The sequence below is a fragment of the Rhamphochromis sp. 'chilingali' genome (assembly GCF_963969265.1).
Source record: "Rhamphochromis sp. 'chilingali' genome assembly, chromosome: 21".
In the NCBI taxonomy this organism is placed as follows: domain Eukaryota; kingdom Metazoa; phylum Chordata; class Actinopteri; order Cichliformes; family Cichlidae; genus Rhamphochromis; species Rhamphochromis sp. 'chilingali'.
The window spans coordinates 29,921,422-29,935,999 of record NC_137949.1 but is presented as its reverse complement, the minus strand read 5'-3'; the positions used below and the strand labels follow the sequence as shown (position 1 = coordinate 29,935,999).

The 14,578-nt window shown below is 41.0% G+C and overlaps 1 protein-coding gene across 1 annotated transcript in view; it reads left to right on the top strand.

Moving 5' to 3' along the window:
- eml5 (EMAP like 5) overlaps nt 1-14,578 on the top strand; it is a 51,387-nt gene that overhangs the window by 34,579 nt on the left and 2,230 nt on the right. The window contains exons 25-40 of the mRNA XM_080870440.1: nt 1,744-1,920; nt 2,051-2,252; nt 2,341-2,467; nt 7,270-7,348; nt 8,403-8,532; nt 8,621-8,719; nt 10,182-10,202; nt 10,433-10,606; nt 10,683-10,891; nt 11,088-11,245; nt 11,477-11,591; nt 12,141-12,329; nt 12,433-12,605; nt 13,313-13,475; nt 13,561-13,664; nt 13,748-13,901. Of these exons, the coding sequence (XP_080726566.1) occupies nt 1,744-1,920; nt 2,051-2,252; nt 2,341-2,467; nt 7,270-7,348; nt 8,403-8,532; nt 8,621-8,719; nt 10,182-10,202; nt 10,433-10,606; nt 10,683-10,891; nt 11,088-11,245; nt 11,477-11,591; nt 12,141-12,329; nt 12,433-12,605; nt 13,313-13,475; nt 13,561-13,664; nt 13,748-13,901 (2,274 nt within the window). The remainder of the gene's footprint in view (nt 1-1,743; nt 1,921-2,050; nt 2,253-2,340; nt 2,468-7,269; nt 7,349-8,402; nt 8,533-8,620; nt 8,720-10,181; nt 10,203-10,432; nt 10,607-10,682; nt 10,892-11,087; nt 11,246-11,476; nt 11,592-12,140; nt 12,330-12,432; nt 12,606-13,312; nt 13,476-13,560; nt 13,665-13,747; nt 13,902-14,578) is intronic.

Genomic DNA, 14,578 nt, shown 5'->3' with positions numbered 1-14,578 from the left:
CCCTAACATTCCTAGTGTTAGTCCGCAGTAGTTATAGGATTGTAATTGAAAGGTTAGGTCTGCTCTTGCCTGGCTTGTGTTTTGGGTTTTTTTTTTGCCTTTTTCTTTGTTTCTATTGATGAGATAGTTTGTGCTGTGGAGAGCCTCAAGGCTCTGTTCGTGGTCCTATTTTATTTCCTGTTTATTCACTAAATATTTAAATTTGTCATTTTAATACAGCATGTCATCTTTATGCCAAAATCCGATGTTATGATCACATTAATTTGTGCAAAATCAGATCAGAGAAACGTAATAAATGGGAAATACATACAACAGGCAACTATAACTATGAATATAAATATAAAAGAATACAAATATTAAATGTGTCTGGGATATTATAGGTGCACAGGTGTGTAAATACACATCGTGGCTTACAATAAGTAATGGAGTGCAGTGAGGGGTGTTTAGTCCTGTTCAGTATGGGTAGGTCTGACCCAGTTAGAAGAATTAAAGAGTCTGATAGCAGCAGGAAGGAACGACCTCGTGTGTTGTTCCTTCACAAAGCGGGTTGAAGGAATGTGTTGCTGAAACGGTCAGTGTGTCCAGTGTGTTATGAAGGGGGTGGGAGTCGTTGTCCGTGATTGCCAGGACTCTTGCCAGCATTCTGTCACCAACCACCTCCTCCATACTGGAGCCAGCAGAAGTTAGCATAGCTTAGCTTAGCAAATATACTGGGAGCATGTGTAAGCAGCTAACTAGTTGAGCCAGGTCTGTTAAACTATTTTCCACTTTTCCAGTTCTTCCTTTAAGGCAAGCTGACCATCTTACAGCTGTAGCCTGACATTTAACAGACATCCAGTGTTATTTACATAGTGGCAGAAGCACAAAATAATAGGGAGTGAATTCCACCAACCATACGATACTCTCTGACCAAACAATGATGATGGTAGGAAACCCATCGTCTGATAGAACTTTTAGCAAAAAAAGGACAATGTCAATGTGTAGTTTAAAGGCAACATGATGATCCTTTGACGATCCTGCAGTGATGAATGCTCGTATTAAATATGACCCTAGTTTCAAATAATTAGGTAATCGTGTCTCTAAGTGAAACTTACTGTGAGTCTAAAACTCAACCTTCAGACTGCCCTAAATGCTCAGTTTCAGACACTTTTTTCCACTATTAACAATTTATGACATCAGTCAGTGCTGATTTTCCTAATAAGGCTTAAGAAGCCCCACCTGCCTGCTGTTTAAACCTTTTATTTGCAGCGGGCAGTATATCACAGCTTGAGTTTTTACATGGGTAAACTAATGTGCTGCAACAAAGCTTCTCTGCTTGAGTCCTGGAATAAAAATATAAAGCTATAAATGACCATAATAGGTCCACTTTAAGCTGTGCACTAAAAGTCTGTCACATCTGACTCTGGATTTTTCTTTTTACATTAAGAAATTTGTGCAAAAGCTTTTCCAAGCAGCACATAATTATTCATCCAAAAGATATATTCTTATATTTTAAATCATTTCCTTTGGCAGCTGGTGTATTATAAATTATCTTCCTCCAGCCACTGAAGATTACAGATGGTTCCAAACGTTGAATCTTCTAATAAAGGCATGGTGTGGGGTTCTGTAGGGTTTAGAATTCAATATAATATTTTAGTTTTACCTGTGAGGCTTCTTGGAGTAAAACCCTCAGACTGTATTTCTAACCTATGTTAATGTCCTTCCAGTTTGACATTTGTTTTCTTATTTCCTGGCTTTATTCAGGTGGAGAAGATCGATTGGAGCACATGGACGTGTGTCCTGGGAACATTTGTTGAGGGCATCTGGCCTGTGATAAGCGAGGTCACTGAGGTGACCGCTGCCTGCCTTAGTAATGACAGGAAGGTGCTAGCAACAGGAGATGATCTAGGATACATCAAGCTCTTCAGATATCCTGTCAAGGTTCGACACAGTGCATAATTCTCTGTATTATCTTGTTTAAACATCGCATGACTCGAGTTATAAGTTGTGCAAATTTTATGTTAATTATGTGATAATGTCACAAATGTTAAATAGCGTCCTTCTCCCCCAGGGGAAGTATGCAAAGTTCAAACGCTACATGGCCCACAGCACACATGTTACTAATGTGCGATGGACCCACGACGACAGCCTCTTGGTGACTGTCGGTGGGGGTGACACGTGCCTCATGATTTGGGCCCACGAGCCCGAGGGCCACCGCGAAATCAGACAGTGTGACAGCGAGGAGTCGGATATTGAGAGCGAGGACGATGGAGGCAAGAAATTGAGTTCTTCTAAGATTTTTATTTGTCAGACGTGATCCTCTTGTCGAATGAAAAATCGAGTTTCCTTTTGCCCCACCAGGTTATGACAGCGATGTGACGAGGGAGAACGAAATCAACTACACCATCAAGGCCTTATCCACCAACATGCGACCAATGACAGGCGTGAAACCCCACTTGCAGCTGAAAGAGCCCTCTGTGGATGAAAGGTATTCCTCACTGAAGCAGTGACGCAATAATAATAACGAGGCTTTTGTGTCAAGCTAAAGCCAAACCTGACTTCTTCACACAGCCCTGTCCTGTCCCTTTCCTTTTGAAATAACTCTGCCTTTTCTGCTCTTCTTTCCTTTAATGGCTGTCCATCTGTCACTATCCTGCTCCATTATTTTATTCCACTTGAAGACAAGGGGTAGTCAGGTAAGTTCTTGTAATTATATAGAGCGATTCTGCTAAAGCAATAAGCATAGGCACATAGGCAAACTGTATGTAACAGCAAAAAAAAGAAAGAAAGTGTGGCCTTGATCCCATTACATGTTTTCACACATGCACCATAACCCTTAGTTTTTGTAGACATTACCCAACTGAGATGCACAATATTAACTTTGCTCATATAGCAGCTCTGAAATAAAGATTATAAACTCTTTGAAACTCACTTTGACAGACAAGCAAAAAGCAGAACACCACATTCAAACAGGAAGTCAATCGTTAAGCCCACAAAATGGTCAAATTAAAAGGTTAATATAAGGAAAAGGGGATGGCAAAATGCACAAATCAAATTTTCATTATAAAAAACACCAACAGTTAAAAAACAAAAACACAAGAAAAGATAGGATTACATAAAAGCTGTGCTACAAAAATATGATTTAAGAAGTGATTCGAGGAAAATCTGCAAACCTTATCTTTCAAGTCAGGTCATGCTATATCCAAGCAAAGCATTATCACCTTTAGAGTTAAGCTTTGAATCTAGAGTGGCTCCTCTTGTGAATCTGAGAATCTCAACATTTCTGCTGTGCAGCCTGGGGTACGACACAGACATGTGTTAAATGTACAAATGTTAAAAATGGAAAGAAGCCAGAGTAGGGGTAATGTGCTAAAACTAGTCAAAAGATTGATTTGATGCTGATTCTGAACTGGTTGTAGGCAGGTGAGTGAGGAGGGAGTCACTACAGTGAAGCCTTAAGAAAATAAAGTGCAAAATAAATAACTTTCCCCAAGTCAGAATTAATGTAAGAAAACAAATGACAAAATCAGTAGGAAAGGATGTGAAACAATCTTACCTACAAGCTCCTGAGTACAGATTCAGTGCAACGCTTTAATGTGAAAAAAAGTGCAGATCTGTCTTGTCTTTGACACACTCCAGTAACAGTTTCCAGTTTCCGCTGGAAACTGAAGTTGTAAAATCTTAGTGAGAAGACCCAAAAGTAGAAGGTGATAAGAACAAGAAACAGGCTTCATATGGTAATATGTTAATGCAAGCAGGGATCAAAACACGGATCAGAAGCACAAAGAGAGAAGCTTGACAAAGATGGATGAAGTAGGACTATATGCACAGGTGATTGACAGACACAGGTAAAGATGATAAGGTGTGGCACACAGTCATAAAAGAGGGAAAAAACAGGAATTAAAAGCAAAAATGATCAATGACTTGGACTTATAAAGTGCTCTTTTACTCTAATTGAACACTTGAGCACTTTTAAGTACAAGCCACAGTACTTACAGCGCTTTCTTCTATGGATTTATGCACTAACACACACACGCACACTCATACAGATGAAGTGAAGCCAACTTGGGTTGGGTATCTTTCCCAAGGACACTGAAGCAGGACATGTGAAAAAAACAGCTATAAGTATTGCTGAGACATGAACATGTACAGAGCCCTGCAGGGGACATTGGAGAAAAAAACTGCAAAGCACTGAGTTAATGTCTTTGTAGTTGATGCCAAGCTCAAAGAAAAATCTCTGAATCTCTCTCGCAGGTGTGTGACAGGTTTCAGTACTGATTTGAAAGTGCATGGACTTAAATGAAAAACTTTTGCGCGATCTTGCAAAAATATATCTTCAATTTTTCCTTCTCCAGTGTCCCTTGTAGAGCTCCTTAAACATGAACACCAAACATGGTAAAAAAAGAAAAAGATGAGGGAATACAGAAGAGTGCGAGAGAAGGGACATGAGCAAGACAGAGAAACACGAGAATTAGAAAGAATCACATTAAAAACAACACATCGACGGATGATTGTGTTCATTTTTCGTTCTTGTCTGGAGTTCATGTTTGAAAAAAGCTGGACAAATTAAATCCCTGTTTTGGGCGTTCTCACTACCAGGAAAAAATGGGGCTTAAAGTTCAATAAGACATTGAATTATTTTGCTGCAGTGTCCTGTCCTCGTTCGTAGTCATCGCAACAGAATCTGAACAAGTACTAAATCTTTTCAACAGTCAGCGACTCGGGGAGAAATGGGAGGATTATAGTGATATCAAGCGATAAGAAATATTAACATTATACATGATCATCCCTTTAAAAGTTTCTTATTGTTCCAGATCATGCATTATGAACTTTCCCACAATTATAAAACATCTCGAATGCATCACCGACTGTCGGTGCTTCAGATTTGTTCTTTCACAGATTGATTGATTCATTTATTTTTTTGACATCGACGCAACCAACCACGCAGCATCTTCTGGGCAGCGGTTGTCATAGAAATGGACTTTGGTTGTCATGGTTACACGGCGGCACTGACTCTTGTACTTTATATCCTCAGTGGCTGAGGTGTTGCTTTGCACGTGTCCGCCTGGCAGCAGTGAGCGCTGTGGGAAACCTTTTTTTCTAACTCTTGTTTTTTCTTTGTCATTGCTGCCATGAAGAGGATCGAGGTAAGTTCCTCACTGTGTTTTTCTACTCTTCATTTTCTCCTCGCTATCACTTTTGTGGTCTTTTTCTGACCTGCATTAACTACGGTTTGTTCATATAAAGTTACAGGAGTTGGCTTGTAGAAATCTGCTATTTTTGGATTGTTGGTGGTCCTGCTCTGACCTCTTGCCTCTTACCCTTGACCTCAAACTTGCACAGAATTTCAAGAGAAGCCTAACTTTTAATACACAGCAGGGGTTTCAAATATTTCAATATTGGCTCACCAACAAGTCTAATTCAGCCTATTGGATGGCTTTGCAAAGTGTGAAAACTGCAGTAACATCATTAATTACACCACTGCTCCCTGTGTGGGATGCTAGCTTTACTTTTCCATAGTTTGAACTGTGAATAAATACTGCTATTGTTTAGTCACTAAACCTCAAAAAGGGCACTATTCTAAGATAAATTTTTAAAATAGCTTTTATTTTAATTGCCACATTTCAGACATTAATCTAGTTTAAACAGGAGTCTTTAACCCTGGAGAACCCATGGGGTCAGATCCGACCCCATTGGTTTACTAGGGAAACCATGGGGTTAAATTTGATCCCATGGGTTTTCCAGGGTTAAAGTTTGCAAAAAAATTTATAAATTTTGCCCGAGTGGGGTAAATTGTGTCTTTCATTTGGGTTTGTGTTTCAGCTTTTTTAAACTCTTTGCTGTGATCCAGGTGAACATTATTAGAATTCTGTTACTTATTAAAAACAGAAAATTTGGTGCGACATTGAGATTGAGACTGAATTGAGTTTGACAGCCCTGATTTAAAGAAACACAAGAGCTGAATTGTAAATGAGTAGTTTTCTATTGGAGTTTTGTTTGGTTGTTTTCATCGCCCACAGGGTTGTGCAACATGAATTTGTCTGCCAGGGTGAGGCTATCGTTGCGGTGACATCCTGACCTGAACTGTGCTTTGGTCACGCCAACACAACTTTTCGCCTCGTCAGCCCCATTTCCCAGATTCCAAAGCAACTTTTGTGCACACTGGAGGAGATCCAGCACACTTCGCATGGGAACAAAAGAGGGACAGAACAGGACCTCAGAGAGATCTAAAAATAGCAGCCAAGCTGAAAGCTGTCAAGAGAAGCCTGAAGAGATGATCCTGAAGGGGAAATCATCCAAATTTAAACCAGGAAACGATTTCTGTTTTGTCAAACGCTTACATTAAAAAATGATTCTGTCACCTAAGTGTGCTCGAGGCAAACGAGGCAAGGTTTAACAATTCTTCCTTGTGCTAACTTTTGTATGCACAAAATAATGAAAATGAACAGGTCTAACTGTTGGTTTAGTCCCACATTATGGAAGCATAGTGGTGGCATTCCTATGACTGTTAAAGTAACATCAGTAATATTACCAGTGCACTGAATTGATGTCATGCCACTGCGTTCATATATATTCATGGTTTTTATGGCAGTAGTTACTACTGACCGCACATGTTTATTACTCCTGAAGTCTCTGCTTTATTTGGTGGTGTTCAAGACGTTCATTTGTCCTGGATACTAAACCTGTCGTGATCCTCTTTAACTTAATTTATAGCTTTCATTCTCTTCTTCTTCTTCACACACTACAATAACTTTTGAATTGTGATGGATATTGAGCCAGTTGAGCTACTACGTCATTGATATTCCAGTTTATTTTGTGTTTCAGCTCGAAAACAGTAGAGAGGCAGCTTGCTATTGATATTAACCACTAATTACTTACTAAAATATACTATAAGAAGTGTAGTGAAGTTCTTAGGTGGAACCAGTTGCTGACACAAGTTAATAATTTAAAAAAATGCTTGAGGAAGATGACTCGTCGATCTGACTGAGTACGCACCAGGGAGGAGGCTAATAAGACAGCAGTAAATTAAATCAGACAATAATGAAGGCACGATTGGAAACATAAGCAGGAAACTTACCCTGAAAATTAAACAGGAAGTAACTGAAAGTGATAAAGAAGAGCTCACACAGCCAAATACAGGAGACGCAGAGTGCTGTGAAGAGTAAGCAGTGTTATATTCATGTAACAACGGTAGTGCAATGATCCTTATTATGTTCGTCATCATCATTATTGCTGTCAGCATGAAAAGCAGCTCTACGCCAATTCTCTTATCACAGCTGTCTGTTTCAGGCCTCCTGTCAGCAGAGCGCTGCCACAGCCAGAGAAGCTGCAGACCAACAATGTCGGCAAAAAGAAGAGACCCATCGAGGTAAGGACCTAATGTCATGAGTGCTGGTTTCATTTGAACCCTGGCAGGGGTGCTGTGATCGTCACGTGGAAGATTTTGAGTGTCAGTCACTTCTTTTCTCGTATTGCAGTTCTTTTCCTGCATGGATTCATTGTGAAAATGAATTTATTAAATTAAAAAATGGGCACTCCAGCCTTCTGGACTTTCATACAATTAATCTTATGTAATGTAACACATGTGTAGGTGTGATGCACTCTTTTGTGTTTTATTTTTGCCTGGTTTTAGATTGGAGGGTAAAAGATTAATGAGTTTCCAGTTGTGCCAGATATTTTCCTTTTGCTTGGGGATTTTGATAAGTACGTTTATTTTGATGAAATGTCACAGCCGTTATGTGTTTCTGCGAGATTTCGGCTCGTGCTCTCTGTTCTGGGATGTTTTTAGGAAATGTGTGCACCTCAACTAGCATGCAGGCTGAAAACAAGGTCAGGGAACAATACGTTAAGATTTTCATCAAACTGGCAGCAACACTTTAAAGCTTGGAAAACGCTTTAAAGCAAACAGTACAACGTAATTCAGATATTTTGAGAAAAAAGGCTTTATTGTCACATGATCTCCTGTGACCTTCGTGGTTAACAGTCTGTGTGCCCACAGATTCAGAGAGGTGCCACAACCACTCTTAACTGTTTTATCAGAGGAGACAAATGCATGCATTGTAAATATTGAAGGACACATGTCCCCTGCATCTGCTGAAATCTACACTCATGCCTCATATTCTCACCTGAACACATTAATACAGATACACAAATGATGTATTTATGTAGACCCAAGAAGGCTTGTCTGTCTTAGATTAGCAGATGATTGAGAATGCTGTTTTCTAATGTGATCATTTTAGCCTAAGACACTGCATGCTCGTCCTCAGTCCACATAGCCTCTCTGTGGATGAGGATGATGATGATGCTCTAATCGAATGATGGCGATCTTCAGCGAGCAAGCTGGCCCTGAAGATCTTGGTTGTCATGGCGTTAACCTTTCTGACTTTCAGATCGCCTTTTTTTTCCCCCTGACTCTCCCACAGGACCTGGTGTTAGAGCTGGTGTTTGGTTACCGTGGCAACGACTGCCGCAACAACGTGCACTACCTGAATGAGGGGACTGACATAATCTACCACACGGCCTCCGTCGGTATTGTCCTCAACTTGACGACTTGTAAGTCGGCAGAAGATCGACTAAACCATCAAAGCAAAAAAAAAAATCACGTATTTAATGTAATGTGTGTATGTGTGTATTCACACAGCCTGCCAAAGTTTCTATGTGGAACACAGTGATGACATTTTGTGCCTGACCATCAATCAACACCCCAAATTCCCCAACGTGGTGGCAACTGGCCAAGTAGGTATGTTTGTGAAAAGTCGCCCTCCTGTGTCAGCAGCTGCTTCTTTCTCTAGTCTCTGTCCTGTGTTGGATTACCATACATCTCCCTCTTATAGGCTTATCAGCACAATCAACCAAATCTCCAGATCACCATTTTTAAAACATGAATACAGATGAGGACAACATTATTAGCACTGCTATGAAATTTTACATTTTTGTTGAAGTTTTTCCAATGCCACTTGATGCCAAAATATAAAAGAAATCAGTTTAGACTTGAGAAAACATGTCAAGAAGTGGACTGAGAAGTGTCATCAAGAAATTCAAAGGAAGCCACGTTGTACGTAACAAGCCTGGCAGAGTAAGGAAGAGACAGATTTCAAAGACTCGTGGGAGATGTGCCTAAAGACCCCAGAACAACTGCCAAGACTTGACGTAGCCGAGTCATTCTCCAGAGGACAATCACTAGAGCTCTGCAGAGGAATGGACTGCGAGGTTGGAAAGCAAGAAAACTGCACTTCTGCAGAAGAGACACCTTCAAGTCAAACTGAAGTATCCTAAGGACAACCTGCAGAAAGATTATGGATACTGGAAGTGTGTCCTTTGAGCATATGAGATGAAACTGGAGCTCTTTGGACACAGAAGCTGCTTATGTTTGGAGAAAGAAGGGAGAGGCCTACAACACAAAGAACGCCATCCCCACCGAAGCTGTGCGGACGCTGCAGTGTGTCAGGAACTGGGAATCGGGTCAAGGTGGAAGAAAGTCATGACGAAAGAAGGAAAGTAAAGATTTGGGAAGAAAACAGCAAAAGCGTGTCTGGGTCGTTGCATTGTCTTCCAATACGACAACAACCCAAAACATCCATCACTCCTGGTGATGAACTATCTCCGAAAGGACAAGATGTTATTTACTGGCCTGCACAAAGCCCTGACTTGAATCCCACTGAAAATCTGTGGGGTGAACTGGAAACTACTGTTGACGTCAGCGGATAATAAAAGCGAGATAAGCTGATTTCCAGAAGAAGAATGCGCTCCGATTTCAGGAGACATGTGAGACTTGATGAAAACTGCAGCAAACGACCGCAGGCAGCAAAATCCAGCAAAAATGATTCACAAATTGATATTAGCATCAGAGGGGTAATAATTATGACCCTTGTAGTTTTTAGCTTTTGTAAAAGTAAGTTTGAAAAAGCTGTGTTAAAAACTTAACACTTAGGGAAATGCTTAAAAAAATGACATTTTCAAAGTAAGGCTACTAATTCTGTCCTCATCTGTACCTGTAGGAATTTATTAAAAGTATATTTTTCTCACATTGTAAAAGAGAAGTGACAAAGGAGTTGTGACAGGACAACTGATCTCTTTTTAATTTGCAGATCACTTTTGTTAGCTAGTTTAAAGGCTAATGGTTTTGTTGAAGTTTTGGTTACCACTGCTGCTCAAAAGCCATGTTTTTGTCAATAAAAGTGTTTTTTTATTTTGGTTTACAGGTGATATCGGTGACATGTCAGGTAAGAGTTTAAACATTCAACAACTGTTAAGGATCTGACCACTAAGTATGTGAAGTCACTGCCATCTAGTGGCAATATCTACCTTCAAAAAGCTGCCAAATAAGAATATAAAATTTGTAGAGAGCAGTGTATAAAATAAAACAGAACTTTGAGGAATAGAAAATCATATCTAAAGGCGTAATTAAGAATTAAGAATAACTGTGATAAAATGTCTGTTTGCTTTCCCTCAGCCACGTCTCCATCTATCCATGTGTGGGATGCCATGACCAAGCAGACGCTGTCGGTGCTACGCTGTTTCCACGCGGGTGGAGTTTGTTCTGTTAGTTTCAGTGCCACAGGAAAACTCCTGCTGTCTGTGGGCCTGGATCCCGAACACACTGTCACCATCTGGAAGTGGCAAGAAGGTAGGAAAACAAAAAAGCACTTCCCTGATTTTGCTGCTGGGATTTTCACTGACAGAACAAACACGCTTGCTTTCAGGTGCCAAAGTGGCCAGCCGGATAGGTCACACCCAGAGGATCTTTGTGGCCGAGTTTCGGCCGGACTCAGACACACACTTTGTGTCTGTGGGCATCAAGCACGTGCGTTTCTGGACATTAGCTGGCCGAGCTTTGCTCAGCAAGAAAGGCGTGCTCAGTACCCTGGAGGACGCTCGGATGCAGACCATGCTTTCTGTAGCATTTGGAGCTGTAAGTCAATCCCGTGATGCCTGTTCTGCCTCCAATTTTAACACGCTGTTTGTTTTTACCTCGTGAATCAAGTCTAATAATATTTACAGCTCGACAGATGCCACACTGTATGCTTGAATGTGCTGTGAACTGTTTTTGTGCTGCTTGCTCTGCTCTCTTAGGCCACTAGATTAGTGCAGATTTGTTTTCTTTTCAGAATAACTTGACATTTACAGGTACCATAAGTGGGGATGTGTGTGTGTGGAAGGAACACATTCTAGTAAGAATAGTGGCCAAAGCTCATACGGGCCCCGTGTTCACTATGTACACCACACTGAGGGACGGCCTCATCGTCACCGGAGGCAAAGAAAGACCGTAAGTTCTTCTCTGTTACATTCATATGTTATATTCCATATTAGTAAGATGTCAGGTGTCAGTTTATTATAGGCATGTATAAACACTGTGCCCAGGCAAAATATAGCTTGAGGAAACACCTTGCAGGAAATAATATTAAACCTAATGTTGAAAAATGCATATTAACAGGATTAAATACATGTATTTATTTAAGATATGAATGAAAGAGATTCCCATGGTTATTTTCCACAGGTCAAAGGAGGGCGGTGCTCTGAAGCTCTGGGATCAGGAGCTGAAACGCTGCAGAGCCTTTCGGTTAGAAACCGGACAAATCATAGACTGTGTTCGCTCTGTATGCCGGGGAAAGGTAGGTCACAAATCACACGGTGCTTGATTTAAAAAAATTGTCCAATTTTTTTAGAGTACGCTAGACCAGTCTACAAATAATGTTTGTGGTTTGCCACTGGGACCTTTAGGCCAGCTCTTAATCTAGTCTATTACAGGGATTTCAGATATGAGTCTGAGATATTCTGGTGCTCATTAGCTGATATGCTTTCAGCTGTTCTCTACAAGCTCAGTATAACTCTCTGCTCTGTGATAGCCAAGAGAATACTTCCCATGCTGCTGATTCAGATGACTTTCTTTTTAAATCATCATCAAGACAATCACAGCTTTCAAGACCAAAAAAATAAAACCCTCCTTAATTATGCCTTCACTTTTCTCAGGACCGAACTTGTTTCATAAATGCTGAAGTTACCGCTGTTTCCGTGGTAATAGTTATCTGATACATCATAACTAAAAAAAAAGATGACAACGGTTTTCAGATTTGGAGTCGACAGGTGAAACTTTACTAAGTGCAGGTGAAAGAATCCCAGGAGCAAAATGCTGACCAGTGTTATCTCTTTTGATGTGCCAGGGTAAAATCCTGGTGGGGACCAGGAATGCAGAGATCATTGAAGTAGGAGAGAAGAATGCAGCGTGCAACATCCTGGTGAACGGACACATGGACGGACCGATATGGGGTTTGGGCACGCATCCTTCTAGAGACGTGTTTCTGTCAGCCGCAGAGGATGGCACTGTTCGTCTGTGGGACATCCCAGAAAAGGTCAGGTCTTACGTTGAACAGAGCAGCCTCAGATTTACATCAGTTTGTCAAGAAGTTAACAGAAACTCTGTGCTGGTTTTTCATCGCTATGTGGGGGGAACAGAAGATGCTGAATAAGGTGAACCTGGGCCACCCGGCGCACACCATCAGCTACAGTCCTGAGGGAGACATGGTGGCCATCGGCATGAAGAATGGAGAATTCATCATCCTGCTGGTCGCCTCACTCAAAATCTGGGGGAAGAAAAGGGACCGGCGTTCACCTATTCAGGATATTAGGTAATGCACACAAAGCACAGTCAAACTTTCCTTCAGTAAAAACTTTCTGGTGTGTCTAAAAGTCTTTTCTTATTTATAAAAGAACATTTTTGTAATGAGGAAGGACGTTAGTGAGGTGGACCGTCTTGCCAGTTTTGTCATTATTTACACCCTTCAGCAGCCACTGCCAAAAAACAATCAATTTTTGGTTTCAAGCTCCCGACAAAATGTTTGTGTGGATCTCAAAGGATTAGGGCTGAAGTCAGCGAGTGCCAGCTGGATATGGATTAAGAGTAAGACATTTGTCTGGGACACATTATGATTTGCACTGTCCAGAGCAAAGTTAACTAAAACTAAACCAAAAACTATAATTAGATGTGAAAAAAGACATTTTAGTTAACCAAAAACTGAAACCTTGTGAATTAGAAAACTAAAATCAAATATAAGCCTTAGTTTTAGTATCTGTCAAATATTTTCTTACAACTTGCCTCATGAGTCACTGAAAGACACATTTATTGAGACTCTGGATGTCTACAATCGCCACACTATGTGAATAGATTCTATTTTTATTTTATTTTTTATATTTATTGACATTTAATATTTTTTTGATGTGATTTGTCACTGTGATATGTTTAATGAACCATCTAAACTGAAGAATACTCCAACTGTACTTGGCGTACTGTTAAACAAATCTGAGGAGAATTGTGATTTCATCTCCTCCTTCGCAGGTTCAGTCCGAATTCTCGCTACCTGGCTGTGGGCTCCAATGAGTGCGCCGTTGACTTCTACGACCTGACGCTCGGCCCGCAGCTGAACCGAATCAACAGCTGCAGGGACATCCCCAGCTTTGTGATGCAGATGGACTTTTCTGCCGACAGCAACTACGTCCAGGTGTGGAGGGCTCATTAACTTGTTGCAGGAGAGAGTGAGACGCTGGCGAGCTGATACTTCTCTAACCTGCCATGTCTTTAAACAGATATCCACGGGTGCTTATAAACGACTCGTGTACGAGGTGCCATCTGGGAAGCAGGTCACAGAACAGTCTTATATTGACAGGATCACCTGGGCCACCTGGACAAGGTGAGGGTCACACTAATAAGAGTAACAGAAGGCATCCTTATTTATTTGGAAACTAAGGAAAATGTCACTGTGTGTGTACCCAGTGTCCTTGGGGACGAGGTCGTAGGGATCTGGTCCCGTAACACTGACAAAGCAGACGTCACCTGTGCCTGCGTGTCCCACTCGGGCCTTAACATCGTCACGGGCGATGATTTTGGGATGGTAAAGCTGTTTGACTTTCTCTGTCCAGAGAAATTTGTAAGTATGATTGCATAATTTTATGATTGCGATTGTGTTTGATGTATTAGGGCAGCACCTGTTTTCTACTACCGGCATTTTTCTGGCAGTTTTAGTAACCCTTTGGACATTTTTAGGTATTTTTTTGGCGGTCTGTGCTGCTCATCTTAATTCCAGTCTGTGTCTCCACCGCCCCCTAGTGCCAATAACAAACAAAAAAATAGTAATACATGCAAACCTTAGGTCTGAGGGGATCAGTGAGATAAATGGTCTGAAAGAAGTGCACAGACTCTACTAATACTTGTCAGAACTTGTCAGAACATTTTTCAACAATAAAAACTTTTTATTTGATGCCACAAATCCATGTAAAAGTGACACTTTGCTAGTAGCCTTCAGAGCTGCCTCAGTTCCTGTGGAGGTCACTTGAGTACAGTGAACTAATTGTAATGTTAAACAAACCAGATATGATATGAGCTCTGTGGCATCGTGTGTTATCCTGCTGGAAGCAGCCATCAGAAGATAAAGACACTGTGGTCATAAAGGGATGGACGTGGTCAGCAGCAATACTGCGGCAGGCTGTGGAGTTTAAAAGATTCCCATTTGGTGCTAAGCAGCCCAAAACGTGCCAAGAAAATATCCCCCACACCATTACAGCAGCAGCAGCCTGAACTGTTGATACAGGCAGGGCAGATCCATGC